At 38.1% G+C, this 20486-nt stretch overlaps 1 protein-coding gene across 5 annotated transcripts in view; it reads left to right on the top strand.

The window, feature by feature from the left end:
• Window positions 1-20486, top strand: part of SEPTIN8 (septin 8) — an 86389-nt gene that overhangs the window by 56668 nt on the left and 9235 nt on the right. For 3 of the 5 annotated variants that reach the window (XM_042454075.1, XM_042454074.1, XM_042454073.1), the window contains exons 5-9: window positions 253-414; window positions 2290-2386; window positions 3135-3303; window positions 3603-3735; window positions 5021-5211. In XM_042454075.1, coding sequence (XP_042310009.1) covers window positions 253-414; window positions 2290-2386; window positions 3135-3303; window positions 3603-3735; window positions 5021-5211 — 752 coding nt within the window. Of the gene's footprint in view, window positions 1-252; window positions 415-2289; window positions 2387-3134; window positions 3304-3602; window positions 3736-5020; window positions 5212-10397; window positions 10446-18589; window positions 19225-20486 lie in introns of those variants that run through there. The other 2 variants (XM_042454076.1, XM_042454077.1) reach the window with 2 other exon arrangements.

Genomic DNA, 20486 nt, shown 5'->3' with positions numbered 1-20486 from the left:
CTCTGGCATTTCCATTCCTTCATAGAGCTGTGCCACACACACATATGTAAGGTATTTCAATCTATCTTAAATCACTCCACTAAATGAGAAATCTCAGCCTTTTTGCTTTTTCTACTTACCTCAATGTTGGCAGTATTTCTTACTGACTGCAGTCTGGTTTCAGAGCCAGAACTTGATTAACTGCAGCTCAACGAATGACAAGTTTTAAAATCACATTTTAAATTATTTTCACTGGTTTTATTTCCTGTGTAGGTGAACATTATCCCAATAATTGCCAAAGCTGACACGATCTCCAAAAGTGAATTGCACAAGTTCAAGATTAAAATAATGAGTGAACTGGTCAGTAATGGAGTCCAGATTTATCAGTTCCCCACAGATGATGATGCTGTAGCTGAGATTAACTCAGTAATGAATGTGAGTAATGCCTTTGCTACTTGGTTTGTATAGTTCTGTGTTTCTGTGACATTTTTTAAAAATGAAGGTTATTCTAATAGAGATCACTGTGATACTTAGGGGCTGCTATTCCCATTTCTCTGATGGGTGCTCATTTTTGTTTGAGGAAGGAGTAGAGTCCTATGATGCTGGTGACTATGCAGTATCAAATAAAACTTATCCTTTGTTTGAGTCTCAGTGCCTAAATACCCACAGGTATTTTGGTATATCTTGATGGATGGAGAGCTAAAAGTGGTACCTTTGTACCCTAAGCAACCTGATTACTAGACTGGGACAGTTTTATACCTCTTGCTTAAATTTGTAGTATGGTATTGTATGTGTATGTACCTTCCGGTCACCTGTCAACTTAAGGTGACCCCATTAATTTCATAGGGTTTTCTTTGTCAAGAAATACTCAGAAGTGGTTTTGCTAGTTTCTTCCTATAAAGTTTAGTCTACAACAGCTGGTATTCATTGACAACCTCCCATTCAAGTACTAACCAGAGCACGAGTGCCTTTAAGTTATTTAGGCCCCATCTCATTTTCACTGTGCTTCACTGTGTTTCACTGTGACATTTTTGTGCGTTTTTGTCTTGATCATTCTTGTATCAGATTTTTTCCTTATGGCTGAGATATGTGTGTATGTTTTTTCCTAAAAGTATACTGTACTTTTTTGTATAGATTTGTATTATACAAGTGCATTTTCCCTGTTGCCTAAATTGTGCTTGTGAGCATTTCTCCATTATTCCCCTTTCTGAGTCATGAACATTTTAAAACTGTTTTTGCACATTTTTTCTTCACTGAAATGTATCAAAAGCCTCAGAAAGGTACAGATTTTCCCAGTGAGATGCCTTTTGTCCCACTGCCAGTGTTAGAAGATGCAAAATAGATAAATTTGGAGGGTAATGTGAACCCAATGATGTCCTCCACAATTTCTATATATAGTATGCTCATACTGTATTAGCAGACAGCATCCAGCCAGACAGCTAGTGAAGAAATGTAAGGACAATCCACAACTTCCCCCCCTTGTGTCCATTAACATTCCCTGGAATGAAAAAGTAGCTTTGGAGTACCAGAATCAAAACATGCTTGCAGTGCAACAGAGTACCGAAGGGATTCTACAAATTCTCACTTTATCCACTTAATTGTGGAAGATGAAGCAGTGAAAATGACAAACTTTTAAGTGCTCAGACAACTATACCATACTGGCTTTCAGTGTTCCAAGTGACTAGTTAAAAATCACGCAGTTTGTTTTATGGCCTAGAGCAGAATTTCATCCAGAGTCTCTCACTCCTGACATTCAGATGTCTTCACTAGCTGGGCTCTGGACCAATGATATTAGCTGTCACTGCTGAATGCAGATTGTACTGTTAGGTATTCCTGTAGTATTTTGAACACCCAAGAATTTTTGCTACTGCACAGTCATTCTTTTGCCTCTATTAATTTGATTCAGTCCCATAATGCAGTTCTGAGAAAGGGACCTAAAACAGCCAGGTAGAGTATTGGAATAAGATCTGTATATTTCATTGATTGAAAAACATCTTGGCAAAACCTGTGTATGTTGACATTTTCTACATCACTATGTGAAATCTAAGTTGGTGCTTAGTTAGAAATTTTACAATTTTATAGCTGTAAAAAAAAGTGTATGGGGCTGAAGATCTTTCCAAGTAAGTTTTTGATGTGTGAAGCTTCTGCCTTTACTTCTTGCTATCACAGATAGAGAAAACAAGACTGCATTCAGAGAGACTTTAGGAGCTAAATTGATACCAGACTGATATTGGCAGTGTTGCAGGACTGAGAAGTGACATTTCAACTTCTGCACTGAATTTCATGATTTGATTAAATATGATTTTTCAGGCTCATCTACCATTTGCTGTTGTTGGTAGCACAGAAGAGGTAAAGGTTGGAAATAAAATGGTGAGAGCTCGGCAGTATCCATGGGGTGTTGTACAAGGTAAGTTGGACTCTGGGCACATCTGACAGTGTTGTGCATCCTTGCCTTTTGTGGTGATTATGGAATGCCTACTTGTATTGAGCCATTGCAAGTGGTGAGCTCACTGACACTGCTTTAGAGCCAGACCCTGCTTTCCTTGGATTCCATTAAATGCCAAGGTAAGATGTTACTTAAACAAATCTCCATAAACAATGCATCTGTAAGAATTCAAAACATTTCCCAACCATAACAAACATTTAAAATATAAATATTATTTCAGTCAGTCTGTCAACATATCCATATCAGTGTTATTATCAAAATGTAGCAGAAATGCAAGAAAAACAATTCAGCAAACATTTCAAATATAATTCCATATAATTCTGCAACAATTTTCCCCAAATTGATACTTGATATAAGCCCTTCTAAGTAAATAAGCTTAAAATCAGTACATTGAAATTGAACAAAAATGTAAATATTATATATCCTTATAAGGATTTGGATCATACCAAGATTGCTAGAGAATATGCTACTTTGAACATGTATGACTTAATTGTGAATAAACATGCATGAGGTTGCTAATTTCCTATGGTAAATTTTAACATTTGCTAATTTCTACTTTGGGAAGCTCTGAATTTGTTGCCAAGTGAATGATTATTTTAATTCCATTTATGATGACATTCCAACAAAAAAAGATGTTAGTCTAGAGACGGTGAGAGAGCAAAACATCAATTTTCACCATTGGTTCCACTACATCTCTTTGTTTGATCAGTTGAAAATGAAAGCCACTGTGACTTTGTAAAGCTGCGGGAAATGCTGATTCGTGTCAACATGGAAGATCTTCGGGAACAAACTCATACTCGCCACTATGAGCTCTACAGGCGGTGTAAACTAGAAGAAATGGGGTTCAAAGATACTGATCCTGACAGCCAGCCATTCAGGTGAGAGAGGTTCCTTTCATTCTCTTTTTTCCTTGTCAAACTTGCATGGATGTTCCACTGAAATCTAGGATTTTTGCCTGATGACAGGAACACAACTTGTTTTAATGGTGATCTTCTATCTTTGCCTGCCTGCTGGGATATTTTATGTCTTTGCCATGCTCACACTTTGTGTAAAAAAGCAACACTGAAGACAGGCGTGTCTTCACGGCTGCTTATAATCATTATTTTTCCAAATATTTTTAAATGTTTACATGATACAGAGTTTGTATGTATTGCATTGTTGTTTTTGTTTTTGCCAGCCTTCAAGAAACATATGAGACCAAAAGAAAAGAATTCCTTTGTGAATTGCAGAGGAAAGAGGAAGAAATGAGACAAATGTTCGTAAACAGGGTCAAGGAGACAGAATCAGAATTGAAAGAGAAGGAGAGAGAAGTGAGTATGACAGAGAATGAACCTGGGCTGTAGACTGATGTGTGTGATAAAGGCCTTCTTTCAGTTTCTGGGCATATCAAACATGTAAAGGAGGGGAATATGCTGGGATTTGGAAGCACGAGTCTGGCTGAGAGGCATGGCCACTGGTGGGTTGGCAGCCCCTGGGTCCCCAAAAGTGGCTTAACTCCATTGTCAACTCTACAGTCTTCCCAAAGTGGTTTGTAGTTCACTAACAATTTAATGTATTCATTAAACCATAAATCATCCATTTTAAACAAATTCAAGAACAAATCACTTAATTAAAACTGAATCCAAAACTTAGATAACCAAGAAAAGCAGCACATATACTGTATAATACAAATATTTTTGGTTAAAATGCTCCTGTCCCAAAGTATATATCTTAAACCCTCTCCTTATTTATTTGTTTATTTATTCCAAGGATTTATATCCCGTCTTTGTTCCATAATGGGATTCAAGGTCGGACAATGGGATTCAAGGTGTATAGCAGATGGAACTAGCCATATATCTGTCATGTAGCAGTTCTACAGAGTAGGGATTGCTAATGAGTAGTCTTGTAGATTTTAACAGTGGGAGAGCAAGTAGGTCCCTTAACAGCGATCTTGAGACACATCCAGATTCTTAAGAGTGTAAGCCCATATACAATCTATAAATAAAATGAATTTTCAAATGTTTTCCTTTTTTGTTGCCATCATCACATCTTGGGACAGTATGTTTCTTGTCCTTTTGCAGAGAAACAGCTGGTGACTAACTTTATTGGTTGTCTTGGTGCTGAAAAAATAGGGAGAGAGTTTTCTGCAACAATCACCACATTGTTATAGCTTGCTTAAATGTCCCTGAATTTATGTTATATTTCATTTTCACACCTTACCAAAAAAGGCTACTGAAGTGTCTTCCATGTGACCAATAAATGACAACCCATGGCAACATGCCCACTGTCTAAAAAGGGCAACACATGAGAAAAGAAGGCAGGAAAGGAAAGAAAGCAAGTAGGGTTTTTGTTGTTGTTTTAGCAGGCTGATGGAATTGTCTGATTTATCACCACTTCTCTCTCTGTGGCAGCCTTCTGGTGGTGACAGTTGAGGGAGGGGCCTGGTGGAGGTAATATGGAATGGAAGAATAGTTGCTGGAATTATCTTCTTCTGTGACTTCTGCAGTCTGGCTTGAATCATAGGCCCCTTACAATAGGAGAGGGTCTGGTCTTCTTGCCAGGTAGAAATGAAAACAGCATGGACTGCCCATTTTGTTGTTCTTCTTCATCTTTTAGCTGCATGAGAAGTTTGAACATCTTAAAAGAATACATCAGGAAGAAAAGAGGAAGGTGGAGGAGAAACGGAGAGAGCTGGAAGAGGAAATGAATGCTTTCAACAGACGGAAGGTGGCAGTCGAAACCCTGCAGTGCCAATCCCTGCAAGCCACTTCACAGCAACCACTGAAGAAAGATAAAGACAAGAAAAAGTAAGCATTTTAACCAAATCTTTTCTTTATGTCCACATTTAATGGAAGGAAATTCATTTACAGTCATAGAACAATCAAATACGATACCATTTACAAAATTTAAGAATCACATTAGATTAAAACAGTATAAAAACAGTATAAAATTACAGTATAAAATTTTAATACTGTAATTTTATACTGTTTTTATACTGTTTTAATCTAATGTGATTCTTACATTTTGTAAATAGTATCTTCTTTTATTGGACTATGGCCGTAAATAAATTTCCTTCCACTTCATCTTAGAAAATGACTTAGTTATATAAAAACTGTTCCAATCATTTAGGTCCAAAATACACTGCAGAAATAATCCAGTTTGAGACCGCTTTAACTGCTCTAGCTCAGTGCTAGGGAATCCTGGAAACTATAGTTTTGTGAGCCATTTAGCTTTCTTTGTCAGAGTTCTGGTGCCACAATAAACTCCAGCACTGAGCCACGGCAGTTAAACTGGTCTCAAACTGGATTATTTCTGCACTGCTTTTTTGTGGGTTTTTCGGGCTATGTGGCCATGTTCCAGAAGAGTTTCTTCCTGATGTTTCGCCAGCATCTGGAAAAAACTCTTCTGGAACATGGCCACATAGCCCGAAAAACCCACAAAAAACTATGAATGCCGGCCATGAAAGCCTTCAATTTCTGCAGTGTGTTTTGGACCTTTGTTAGCTGAAACAATAAACACTTGGGGATGTAGGTAGCTGACAGACTGATAAAGCAGCACTAGTTTTCCATAATAGCCAAGGCATAGGTGTATAAATTTAACACTTAGAACTGTTTCAGAATTACAGAGAGAAAAGCCTTATATCTGCCCAGGCCCCAGGATCCTGTAATGACCCAAGGATTGCCTCAGTGATATTCCTAGAATTTTTGTCTTTAAAGGAATGTTGTATCTGATGGCCACCATGGAAGTCAAACAAGAACAGAACTTTATTGACATAACCATCAACAGCAGCAAGGATTTTTGAACTATAGGAGCTTGAAAGTTAGTTTTTAAAATATTATTACAGAACACAAAATAATCAGTGTTGAGAGCAGGGTAGAGCACACTAGGAATGGGGAAATATGTTCTTGACGTTCATGACAGCCTTGCTCATTGCCCTAAAGAATTGAAGTGTTGCCTTCTTTCCCATAGAAGCATATTCTGCTGCCTTATAAAAAAAATCAATCCATGGGTCCATGGCTCATACAACTTTTTTTTGAGTGGTGGCAGCTGGCTTCTGGGCTTCCATCAGAGACCTATCCCAGATCATTTTAAATAGAACTGATATGCCTCTTCCTCATACACAGCATACTCTGTCATTCAGCCACTGAAAACCATTGTGTGTACATGGGAATTATTGGAACAACTGATAGTTTTATCTCAGCATAGACAACCAGATGTTCTTGAGCTGCAGCTTCCGTCATCCCCCTACTGCTTGCTGTGGCTGGTTGAAACTGTAGTCCAACAACATCTAGAAAGGTGCAACTTGCCTGGCCCTTATTCACTAAATCCACATGTCCCAGCAAAACCCACAAAGAAAGCTTGATAGAGAGTGCAGGCGCTTCCCTCTCATGTTTGTTTCCAATTATCTGTTAACTGGCATGGTAAGTAAAACTGAAGCTCCATATTCTGAGATATTGGGTCTCTCTCAATTATGAATTTATATGGTCCTCTTGTATAGCCATTTGAACCCAATGGCTACGACACCGCTGTGTATCACTGAATTTCTTAACATAGGTTTTCATCATATGAAAAGATACACTGTGTTTGTGCTGAATAACTCAACCTCTGAAAGGGGCAAAGGGAACTCCTGGCTCACAGGCTTTGTCTGCCCTCTGGGCTCTCCAATATAGCCCACCAAGGTTTCACCATCCTCTTGCCGACTCCTTGAACGGCTTGGTTGGATGCAGATCCAGTCTGCTACCCCCTATGTTAAAATGGAGTATATTTTTGGTGTGCCTTATCATCAGGTTGTGATTTATCGCTGTTGCTTTTGATTAATTTGTCTGCCCTTAAGAAATTGTAAAAGGATTTGGATGAAACCCATGCCACACATCATTGTTAGCTACACATAATATGTTTATATTTCTTGAATTAAAATACTGATGTTCAGGGAGATCCAGATCTTTCTCCTCTCTCCCCAAGGATGGGATAACCGTTTGTAACAATGTTAATAATGGAGAGAATATAAGCTCAGGTTTAGCGTAGTATTTCAAGTTGACACTTAAATGCACAGTTTCATGAGTTTCTTCTTTACCTCCATGAGTGTTTCAAAGATGTGAAATCCTCCCATCCCAAATTAATGGTGCCATTCCCTGTATATAATGCCTTATAATTTCTGTTTATTTTTGGAGTCCACAGCATTTTGGACTGTTACTCCCAGAATTGTCTGAGCCAGCATGGCTACAAACATGAGAAATGCTGACTGTGGGAGCTGTAGCCCAGGAAGGCTTTGCTCTTGCCAGTACCATGGATGTTGCCTATCTTGGTCCTTCATGTAGTTATATCATGGGACACATTAAGAAGGGAGGCTAGTCCATGAGCTATTAATTGTTCATCATTGTCAGCTGTAGCTCTTGCAGCCTGGGTCCCATGTGGAATTGCTTTCTTCTAGGCTAATGTATAGCCGGGCAGTGGCTGTATAAGCTCTGTAGTGCCACTGCAAATGCATAAGGACACTTTTGTCTGTATGTAAACTGGGAGAGTACCAAAAAATGGAGGCATGAAGGGAGTTATAGCACAGAGTTAGTGAGCTCTGAAACCCCCTAGCTTAGTATTGTCCACCGCAAAGCTAGGCAGCTCTGAGAGGCTAGGGGACTGCATTAACTCCCCCAGGAGACTTTGAAGGATCCCTACCACCCCAATCCCTGTGCCACAAAAATCAAAGTTTTGCCCCCAAATGCTCTTAAATAACCTCTAAGGATCAGGGAGGGGGGCATTTTTGTCATATTTTGAGGGACTTGGAGCCATTTTAGGCCCAAAGAGGTCTGAATTCCAAAAAGAAATGCCTCGATTTTTTAAAGTCTTTTTAAAAGACTTCCACAGGTTTAAAATGGTTCAGGGGGCAAAACATGGAAAAGTGGAGGCTTTGGGAACAAAAACGTTTGGTTTTTTTTTTTAAATAGAAAACTATTTTCTTTTATTCCTGGAGGCCACTTACAGCCCATAGGCAACACTTTGCATAACCTTGGTCTGTGATGATTGACACCAACTCCTTGAGGGAATCTTTCCTAATCATACTGACGGGCTGAGGGCTGAACCTGCTCCTTCTGTAAGCAGAATGTCCACTCTACCCTCCCTGGCCCAAATTATACATACTTAGGGATGAAACAGGCAGACAGAAGGCGTGGCTTCAAGCCATCCCTTCCACAGATGGATTGGGGCTGCAGCAAACACACAATGGCCCCATTTTTTTCCATTGTGGTGTGAACCTCAGCTAAGGAGAAAGTTAGCACTGAAAGGCAATGTAGTTTGTGCTTCTGCACCAGAATGGACATACACATTTTTTTGTTGTTAACAGCCCTCAAGTTGACCTCAACTCATGGGACTCATGGCAACCCTGTGGATACTACTCCCTAGTGTTACTCAGTGTAGTAGTCTCCACATCCCATAGGTGGCAGTTGTTAGATAAATTGTCCAATCTCTTATTATGAATTCATACTATCATATCTAGCATAAGACATAGAGAAGTTAGAAAATCAAGCAACAACACTGCGCCAAAGGGCTTGTGTCTAGCCAGTTTTGACATGTTTCTTTGTTTTTTATTCCAATGCTTGTTATTATTATCTAGGAATTATGAATGATACTGATCTGAGTTTACATGTAACCTCAATATGGACATTTGCTGTTGTGAAATCTCCAGTTAATGTTAGTTATGACTAAAGTTGGGAGAAGCCTAAATACCCTGAAGGCACCAGATCTCGTCTTATCTTGGAACCTAAGCAAAGTCAGCCCTGGTTTGTACCTGAATAGGCGACTGCCAATGAAAACCAGGTGCTGTATTTCAGAAGAAGGAACTGGCCAAACCACTTCTAAGTATTCCATATCTAAGAAAATCTTGTGATGCTGATGGGACTTCTTTAAGTCAACAAGTGACTTGAAGACACATTTATGTTTTTAATTCTAGTAGCTTTGCTCAACAATCTGTTCTAGCACATCATTTCAGCTGGAACTGGCAAAAGTATAAATGGCATCAAATGACAGTGTAACTGTCATTTCTATCATGACCAAGCTAATTTGAGACATTTTGAGCTGTCAGATACTGAATCACTGAGCATGTTTGCACTACACAGATGTAGCACTATTATACCACTTTAACTGCCATGGCTCCATCTTCTGAAATTCCATGATTTGTAGTCTGCTGGGGTACTTTGAATTCTCTGCTAAGAGAGTTCAGTTGCTGCAGCTGTAGAAAATACTTAGAGCTCACTAACAGATTTTTTAGTATCTTATCAAACTATAAATCCCAAGATTTCAAAGGGCAGAACCATGACAGTAAAAGTGCAATCAAGCTGTTATAAACTGTGCAGGGTAGATCCGCACACAGAATGTCTGTTTACTGTGTGTGGATCTAGACTGTCAGTGATAATTCAGAGCCCGCCTGTTAGCAGAGATCTTAAAAAATGGTGGAAAGCCAAGGGCACAACTTGTGCCCTTATATTATTAATAATTATTCTCTGCCATTAAGTTGAATTCTTAGAACAAGGACAGGGAGCACCCTTCACTTTAAGGCCCATATTCAGTTGCAGAGAAGTTTGTGGTATGTGTATGTTGGGAGGTACATTTCAGTGCTGGGTAGAGCCAAAGATAAAAGGTTGGGACCAGTTTTAGCAGCATATTTTGGCTTCAAGCGCTTATTGCCAAGAGAAAAGCAAGAGAGTTCAAATTGAGAAGCCACCAACATGCTGGTGGCATGAGGAAAGTAGCATGTCCATTTGGAGGAGCCCAAAGGGCCAGGCTGGCACCCCATGAATCTTTCTACACTGGGTTACATCTTAGCTCTATGACCTGTATCAACTTGTGGCTTTCTAAGAACAGAAGTAGTTTAGATTTGATCACAGTGTGTGTCAAAGATTCATGTCACGTTTTTCACCAATTATATTTATATTTTCTACTTTGTTTTCTTTCTGTTGTATTTCTGTTGTTTTAATTCATGCTTTTTATGTTTTTGTTTCAGTTAATCTTAACACCCAGGTTTATATGCCAGGAGTGGACTCTGTGCAGTCATATGTTTTAGTTGCTTTGCTTTCCCACCCTGTGAATCGTTCTGTCATACCATTGTCCAGGGGAAACAACATGAAAGACAAATAGATCATCTGCCTTTTTCAGAGAATGGATTGTGACTGTGCAGGATATTAACACTGTTAAGAAGAGGAAATATTTCCTTTCTCTTTGCAAATTCTCTGTAAAAAAAAAAATTATTTTGTATGTCTAGTTTTGAAATGCTGGGAGTTTTCTTTGATGTAAATCCATTTGTTTTAAACCCGTCAAATGGCCATTCATTTATAAACCACTTCTAAATGCATCCAGTACGTATTTAGTTTTAATTTTTTGAAATTGATGTTGGTATAAAGATCAACAAAAAGTAATATAACGGTGCTGACTATTACGTAAAACTTTGAAAAAAACTTTGAAAAAGAAACTCTTCATGACTTACACATGATTAATGGTTTTGTTAAGCAACATACATCTTGGATGCTGTGTGTAAAATGCAGGGGTGATAGAAAAGGCATATGTCAGAGTTTAATTTTTCCATTTTTGAGATACCACCTGATTCACCAGGAATCTGTTCACTGTGCACTGGGGTACGCAACTTCACTGGGTCTGGGGACCAGTCCCCCCCCCCCCCGGAACCTACTGTGGTCTGCCCCATTGATGCCAAAAGTGCATCATCAAATTTGGGTGGAAAATGTAGGAAAGCCATTAAAACAAGTAGAACATGCTTGTTTTAAGGTGATTTTATTTATTTGCTGCTGTTTCAGTGGGGTTGTGTTGTGGGGGGAGGCAGGACCTTGGGGATCAAAAAGCACATGTTGCTCACCCTGTTATAAAATGCAAAGGAGACATACAACTACTTTTTGTTCATCAGTGTAGATGCACCTATGTGAGATTATGTTTCTTCCTCAAACTTACTTTTAAAAAGTAAAATAAAGACCACCATCATAATGAAAAGTAGGATACAAAAATTGCTGGGTTTTTTTTTTTTTTTATCAATCTCCACTCTTTCAAGGATTGTGCTTCTCCCTTTAATTTTCAACACATAGGATTTGATGATCTCTGTAGCTAATAGCTACTGTCATTTGTTCTGTATGAAAGGTAGTCAGATAATAAGTGGCTTTCATAATAAGAATTCCATGTATTTAAAATTTAGTGGAAGTTGTTACCTAAAGCAGTGCTACTCAAAGTGACGGTCCATAGGCCAATGCTAGTCCATGAACCATTGGCTGATGGTCCCAGGAGAGTTTCCAAGAAAGAAGCAGATGTAGCCAATGGGCACCAGTATGGTACCAGTCCTTAGCCCGTTAGCAACAAAATGTCAGTCACCCACATTAGAGAATTGTCTGAGAAGCACTGGCCTAAAGTAAACTCACAACAGCTTAGAGATAAATATTTATGAAGATCATGCCACCTCCTTATGTTGTGCTGTTAAATTAGACAAGTGTGCACGTTGTACTTGCTTGTGGTGACCATCTGAGCAAAGGGAAATGCTTTTGACCCCTAAGCAGAAATTCACTTGATTTAAACATGCCCTCCTTCTTTTTCCCTATTGCTTTGAGAAAAGATATGTTTGCAATGGAGCCTTTGAAAGGCATGCACTTTCAGGAATTTCCCAGTTTACAGAAGAGTGGGCAATCCAGGGATTCAGTAGGGTTGCCCATATGGGTGGAGATCCAGATGTGTGATAGTTCTAAGCATTAGAACTTCAGTGTGAAGTCGAAGGCTTTCATGTTTGGCATCTTTAGTTTTTTTGTGGGGGGGGGTTCAGGTTATGTGGCCATATTCTAGAAGAGTTTCTTCCTGACGTTTCGCCAGCATCTGTGGCTGGTATCTTCAGAGATGCCAGCCACAAATGCTGGCGAAACGTCAGGAAGAAACTCTTCTAGAATATGGCCACATAGCCGGAAAAACCACACAAACTTTTAGAACTTCGAACGTATCTTGATAAATCCAGGCCCTCCTTTGCAAAGGAACTGCTTGTGATGTCAAATCTTATGCACAATCTGAATAATTGCAGGAACAAGGATGCCAGATGGCAGAACAGAGTTGAATTAGGTCATATACCCTCTTAACATTTGATGCCTTCAAAGAGTGCAGTCTGTTCTTTCTATAAGAGAAAACACCTTTAACTAGTTGCTAAAACTAGTTTGTGCATTAAATTGAAAAGCAGATGAGTGCACAAAAGAAATATTAGGTGTCACTTATCAATACTTCTGTGCTATTTTTTACTTAGTGAGATGCATCTCTCACATGCGTGCAACATCTGTAAGCCCAGAGAGTGCCCTGAATCCAGTTGTGAGTCCCAACTGGACCCATTAAATGAGTGGGATTTCCATAACTATTGGCTTATCATTCTAATGGGTCTACTGTAGTTAGGACTAGCATTGGATTTTGACCATCATGCCCTGGTCTCCACACCACACCACCTCTACATCATACTAGTGATTGTTCCAAGATAATTTTGCTCTGGACATATTTTAGCCTTCCACTTAAAATTCCCTTCAGTTGCTTAGCCTATAATTTAATCTTTATAACATGAGGGGCATGTTGATTGCCTTTCCAGAAGTAGCATTTAGTTATGTTGTAGACTTGAGCTTCTTCATCTTGTACATCCTCTTACAGAAGCCTATTATACATGCTTTGGTGATTAAATATTGTCTAGTTCTGGATTCCCCCCCCCCATTAAAGGCCAATGTCTGAATATATTGAAAAATGTGTAACAGTATTACTTGATATTTTATGGAGATTAACAAAACCTCATGAAAGAATTATACAGGTACTTTTTAATGGCAGATCACCTAATGGGTGATATAGTGAATATTTACACTTTTTAAAGGAGTTTTGTTATAGTCTGACTCTCCTTTTTTAAGAAAAAAAAGGCTGTGCCTCTATTAAACTAAATATATTTTCTAAAAGGTAACTGTCAAAATGCTAGGTAAGGGGACTGGCTGTGTACAGGATCAGATACAGTTTAATGTTATATTCATGATAATCCTGATACATGACCAATTAGTTACAAAGAAAAACAAGATTTCCTTTGTGAAGCCAAGATTTTTTACTGAGTCTGAAAATAAACACAAAGGAGATAGCAGGATGGTAGAAGAATTTTTTTATTTGATATGCAAACTAGTGCAGCTTGGGAGGGTTTTTTTTTAGCAATTCTTAAAGCCAACAAGATTTTCTATGCAAATCTTTTCTCTCTGATTGGCTTTCTGGAACTCATGTTTGTTCCTGCCCTTTTTTGGAAGTTTTTGAAAATGTGGTAGTAATAATGGAACAATAAAACATGTAGAAACATAGCCACAGTGGCAGTATATTTCTGATAAAGACATTCAGAATGTATGTAACAATATATTAATTATTATTATTATTATTATTATTATTATTATTATTATTTTGTTTATGTGTGTGTGTATACTTTATGTTGTGCTGACCATGTTGTCATTTTGGGTGAAATACTGGCCTCATTTGCCTCTGTCTTTGTTAATCTATTTGTTAGCAGACGTCTCTTACAGAAGCCCATACCTTTCTCTTGGATGGGATTCTGTTTGGTACAGTACAGTACTTCATATTTTTTGTATGAGACCAAATTGCATATGGTAATTCTACACATTATTATTATTTAATATTTTCCTGGTTGTTATAATGTGACACTAATCTTAAATTAAATCTTAAACTAAGCTTGAAGGTGCACCTCACTACTTGTGTGAGGTAAAAAAAAAACTAACAGGAAAACATAACAACCAACTCTGATTTTCCTGTTCTAGTAGTTTTCCTAATGGAAAGAGGTATTTTTTGAACCTTAGCTACCCTATATTTTTCTGTCTTCAAAGTTTGTGTATTTTAGCTGGCTATTAATTTGTAGTGTGTTTACATGAGAGGAAAGCAGAGGATTCCACCTGGAAGAATGTTCCTTGAAAGAAGCCAACAGAAAAACCAATGGATCTACTTTCATGAAATGTTAACATGTCACTCTCATTTTTTTGTTTTAAGCATTTTTTTAAAAAAAAAGCTCCCCCCCCTCAAATTTCCTTTGTACTTCTTTATTTCTTTTTATTAAATGTTAATTTTTAGTTTGAGTTCTGTGGTGCTTTATTTTTGTACATTTCCTTTGATTTTATTATATCTATAACTGGGAGGGGGGATAGTTGGATCATTCTGTCCTTGGCTTGTGCAGCTGTAACCCATCAGCCACTTGAGTTGATGTTTACCTGGGCTGAAACCATAATCTCATTGATGTCAATGGACCTGAGTCATTTTTACACACAGGAGCAGTAGTAATTAGTGTTTGTCTGGAGTTAAAAGTAGATAGCACAGTTGATACAGCAGACATAAAATAATTTTGCTGCAGAAAAGTATAGGAAATTCAAACTTCAAGTGTATTTTTCTGGGTACATAAGGACTTGCCTTTAAAAGAATTGTCCACATGACTTGCCACAGTGCTGAAAGGCCAAACCCATTCTGGATGGGTATGATGCTTATTTTCTGGTCAGATTCTGAGTGATGCAGTTTGGCTTGCATGTTCATGAATGCATTCATAGATATTGGAAAGGTAAGGAACTTGTGGCTCTCCACACGTTTGTTGTGGGGCTCCTAGCTTTGACATGTCATGATCTGGGACAATGGAAGCTGAAGTCCAGCAACATCCTTATGGAAATACCTAGTCCAATGTTTGCATATATAGTGTCTTGGTACTGGTTAGAGAAAGTTTTAAGCACGTTGCATTACGATATATTATAATCAGTGCCTTCTCAAGAGTCAATTGTTATCTTAGTTTCAGCATCACAAATGATAAAGGGATGGACAATATGAAGAGGCCAAATGGGAAAGCTGAGAATAGCCTCCCTCCTTAACTTGATAGAATGAACTAGAGAAATAGACGTTTTTTCCAACTGCTGAGGAGGGTAAGAGTAAGCCCACCTAGAAGGTGCATTAGTATCATAACGGAGTGTTCATAGCTGAGAATGAGAAGTGAACAAGGTAATAAAAGTAATAAAAGCGCCTGGAAGACAAAGCAGTTCTGATCTATGGGCCGGGGGTCTCAGTTTGCTTCAAAGGAGTTGCACATGTCCATTAAGAAGAAAGTGTACTGAAGTGCAGTAAACTTAGTGCTTAATGGGTGTTCCTTCTGTTGACTGCTTCAAGTTATATTGGAAGTTACATGCACTTTTATAGGCCTCCCTAAGAGATTTTATAGAATCATAAGAGTTGGAAGAGACCACAAGAAACATCCAGTTCAACTCCCTGCCATGCAGGAACACACAGTCAAAGTGCTCCCAGGAGATAGCCATCCAGTTTCTGTTTAAAAACCTCCCAAGGAAGAGACTACCACACACTAAGGCAGCATATTGCATTGTCAAACAGCTCTTACCATCACAGTTCATTTGCAACAGAACTTCCTTTCTAGGCTGGATAAGGATATTTTTAGTAATATGATTCTTTAAACATTTATAGAATTAATGATAAGATCTAATTCTGTTGGATTCAGAATTTAATATTGCATTTAATGCATAATCTGAAGAAGATCATTGTGAAATACGTGTGAAATACCAGTTAATAGTTTAATTGTAATTTGGACATTCGGATGTATTGGTGAAATTAACCTTTCCTAACGTAGAGTCCCTCCAGATTTGCTGGTTGGCTAAGGATGGTGTGACTTGTCATCCAAAGCATCCAACAGTTTCAGGTTAGGAAAGACTTACGTTGTCTTAGTCTGCAAAACACTGCACTTAGCTATGTGATTTATTTAATTTATTTACAAACTTTGCCCCAGACCTAGAATCCCCTAAGGTATCCCAGAACAAAATTAAAACAGATGGCAGGAAACATAGGTTAAACTGGTATAGAGAAAACATAAAAGTCTATTATGTTAAAACACACTTTAATAACTGGAGAGTATGTAGTCTGTGTGAACTGAAGTGCTGAATGAGCACATCAATTCATGGATACAAAGCAATATTCTATGAGTGGCCTTTTTTAGAAGAGTCGTTACAGTAGTGGAGTCCCATTTGCTGCTGAAGACAGTATAGTTTCACACTTGGGAGTTGCTTGGCATACTGGTAAGTGTGTTAAGAAAGTAACATGCGTGGACATTAAATCTGAAAAAAATGAGACCAGCATTGTAAAAAGAATGTGCATTTAATAATAATAATAATAATAATTATTATTATTATTATTATTATTATTATTTCTATTTCCCGGCTCTCCCTGTGGATTGAGGCAGGATTACAACAATCAAATATTTCAACAGTAAAACATATCAATTACATACATTAAAACTAGCATTATTATCAATATAGTGTGAATAACTCTTCATAAAACCATGCAATACTAACAGAGGTGAGATGTTTTACAGCAGGTTTGGTGGATAGGCTCGCCGGAAGAGATCAATCTTAAGTGCTTTCTTGAAAGCGTCTAGGGTGGTAATAAGACAGATCTCTTCCAGCAAATCATTCCATAACTTGGGAGCCATGGCGGAAAATGCTCTGTGGGAAGTTGTTGTTAGTCTGGTTTTTACACTCTAATAATTTCTTCCCAGATGTCTGAGAGTGCAGGGCAGATTGTGTAGGGAGAGGCGTTCCCTCAAGTAACTCGGGCCCAAGCCATATAGAGCTTTAAAGGTGATAACCAACACTTTATATTGGGCCCGGAAGCTAATCAGCAGCCAATGAAGAGATTTTAATATTGGTGTTATGTGGTCAAACCTAGATGCTCCGGTGACCAATCTAGCTGCTGCGTTTTGGACCAATTGAAGCTTCCAAACTTGGTACAAGGGTAGCCCCATGTAGAGTGTATTACAGAAGTCTAATTACATAGCACTTCCTACTTTTGAGGGCAAATGATATAAACACAGGGCAGTTTGCTCAAGTCAAAAACTGGTAGCTGATGTCCTTTAAAAATGATTATTACCTATATGCTACCACATCCTTTGGCTAAGGGTTAAATTAATTCTAATATAGGCAGCTGCAATGATATCTGTGCTCATTACATACTTTTTTCCAAGGCTTTTTTTTTTTTTTTTACTATTGAAATGACTTGTGGAGGTCATGAACATGAAGTATTGTTCATATGGCAACAGGAAATTGAGAGATCACAGAACTATTTGGAATAACCATTTATTTGAAATAGGGTTTATATGGTACCTTGAATAAAAACTGGCTTTGTCCTGTAGTTGGGTTTTTAAAAAAACATAAAAAGGGAGAATGAGGTGAACCACTAGGTTGTTCTTGTGCCATATTATGATTGGTGGCAAGAACTGGGGGAAGGCCAGACCAAATGTAAGCTTCTTGAATTGAATTGAAACCACTATGTTGATGGCCCAATGTGTCATTTAAGGTAGAAGATCCCTTGACCTGGTTAAGAACTGAGTATCTATCAGTATCTCCTTCTTTAGTGTATGACAGGCCTTTCTGCACAGCCAGATCCTTCTTCCAAACTTTATCTCATTTCTTGTTAAAGATGCTGATCTCTGAGTTTCTTTGATTTATGAATTGGCTATCCTCTGTTCTAAACAAGTGTTTAGAGCAAGTCACTCATGACAATATTTCCATCACTTAAAAGGAGATAAAGAATTACGGTATCCTGTGGGTTAATGGTTTGAGCATTGGACTATGACTCTGGAGACCAGGTTTCGAATCCCCACTCGGCCATGGAAACCCATTAGGTGACCTGGGGCAAGTCACACACTCTCAACCTCAGAGGAGCATATAATAAAACTCTCTGAACAAATCTTGCCAAGAAAACCCAATGGTAGGGTCAGAAACAGCTTGAAGGTACACAACAACAAAGTCTTGACTAGAGTAGACTCAGTTGTTAATACATAGATAAATCTCATTGATTCCTGATTGGGACTAACAACAAGATTTAACCCTTGTTATGACAAAAAAAATCATTAAACTTACCTGTCACCGCCATTTTCCTATATAAAATAGTGGTGTCTCCTAAGGTCTAGCTGCTGGTTTAAATGTCTTCTGACTCTAAGCAAGATGGGAGAATACATCCCCTCTCTACAGCAGCTTTTGTGTCTCTCTGAATTAAACAAGCTATCACCATGCTTCCTTTGCTTTTGGAGAAAATGCTTTCATGCTGTACAGTGAATGTCATTAAGTAAACCTGCAAGCTAAATACTGGTTCTCTCTTGTTTTATTATAGCTTCTTTAGTCTTCCCAGTTCGTCCTCCATAACAACAGGAAGATATGTAAATTAGAAGATTTATTAAGGCCAAAACACCTCACACCGAAGAAATATAATTGGTGCTTCTACTTTTTAATACTTGCCAAGTATTGCACAGAAGAGATTTTAAAGTGAAAGCTGATCTGGACCACATTGCCTGACCCAGGTTTCTTGATTAAGCAGAAACTCTAACAATAAATCTGTTAAATCTGGCTAAATGCATGGCATGCACTAAAACCAAAATACTAATCTTATTTGATGGTGAAAGAACATAAAACCTCCTCAGTGGTCAATTGAACACACTTGGGGTACTGTTCAACATGAAATGGAAATTGCAACCTTACACATGTAAGTTATTGTAAATAGGCACATGAACAAAAATTGACCTATACATTTTGCTTTGGATCTGTAAAGTAACATTCTGTATCCTACCTGCCCCAAAACCCCACTCTTCCTAATATTCTTATATAAGATTAATGGCCATTTATTTTTTCTATATTGGGGCATTAAACAACTATTTAATTACCCTAACCTTCTGAGGAATTCTAGTATGTTTAGCACTAACTATTGTGCAGGGATTTCACTCATGTAAACTTATATGAAAATCTTTACATGAAATAGTCCACTTGTTCGGTTTCTTAAGGTATAATGTGCCTAATTTGATAGTGAAGTTTGTTTCTTTTCCCTGAGCCACTTTTTTCTCCTGCAATTCTGTATTTGCCTATGTTCCTTGTTCCATCAAATGGCCAGAGTATCCTTTCTTATCTGCATACTATAAATCAAACCTAAGCAGGAAACCATTTTTAAAGGACAACTAAATTGGGATGAATGGGGGCAGATTAAAAAGCAAGGGAATGCCACACATGATGTTAGCTGAATCTCATCGTCTTGGAATAATGGAACCAGACAGTTACATGTTTAAAAAAGTAAGCAACTGCTTTGGGTGACCATGAAACCCAAGCTCCAAAAATGATTTAATGGCACCAAAAAAGCAATAGTTGGCTGAGCTTTTATCTTTCATTTTGCCAAATTTCACAATGCACTGATAAGGTAAACTGAATGCAATGTAAACTGACCAGGCAAATTAAACTGGAGGGTGTAAACTGACCCTCATCTTATACCTTTCTGTTGTGAGGGGATAATGAAATTCTGGCAACATCTGTTATTACAGTATCCACATGCTTTTTAAATAATCCCTAGCAGACACAACTCTTTCAGCAAACCCAATCTTATGAAAATTTGTCTGACCTCACTGATTTTCATCTCTAAATGAATAGTAAGATATTAGTAAGCAGCAGTAGTGATTTGTTTTACAAACAGATAATGAATTATGTTTGGAAGGCAAAGGTATGCCCAAAATATGTAGTCCTCTGTTCTTGAAGAAAGATCCCACTTAGAATGCATTAGCTTTGAAATTGTAGAAATGTGATGCATAGATGAAGAGAAGCTTTGATGCTACTGAAGAGTTCCTTTGCAATGAGGAAAAAAGTTCTATGTTACACTACAGTATTAATATATATTGTAGATATATGTTTATATGCAGCCCTTTGTCATAGGATCTCCGAGTGGGGGGTAAATAAAATCAATTTAAAACAATTTAAATTTGAAAGAATGCAAGATAATTTAAACAGACTTAAAGCATATTAAAGAGCCTGTGCGGGGCAGTGGTTTGAGTATTGGAGCATGACTCTGGAGATCAGCATTCGAGTCCACATTCAGCCACAGAAACCCACTGGGTGACTTTAGGCAAGTCACACTCGCTCAGCCTCAGAGGAAGGCAATGCCAAACACCACAGGCAAGAACAAATCTTGCTTAGAAAGCCCCATGAAAAGTTTACCTTGGGGAGGCCAAACATCAGAAAGGAAGGCACACAAC

The sequence above is a fragment of the Sceloporus undulatus genome, chromosome 2, assembly GCF_019175285.1.
Source record: "Sceloporus undulatus isolate JIND9_A2432 ecotype Alabama chromosome 2, SceUnd_v1.1, whole genome shotgun sequence".
Classification (NCBI taxonomy): Eukaryota; Metazoa; Chordata; class Lepidosauria; order Squamata; family Phrynosomatidae; genus Sceloporus; species Sceloporus undulatus.
Note: the sequence above shows the minus strand (reverse complement) of the source record. Positions and strands in the feature narration are given on the sequence as shown.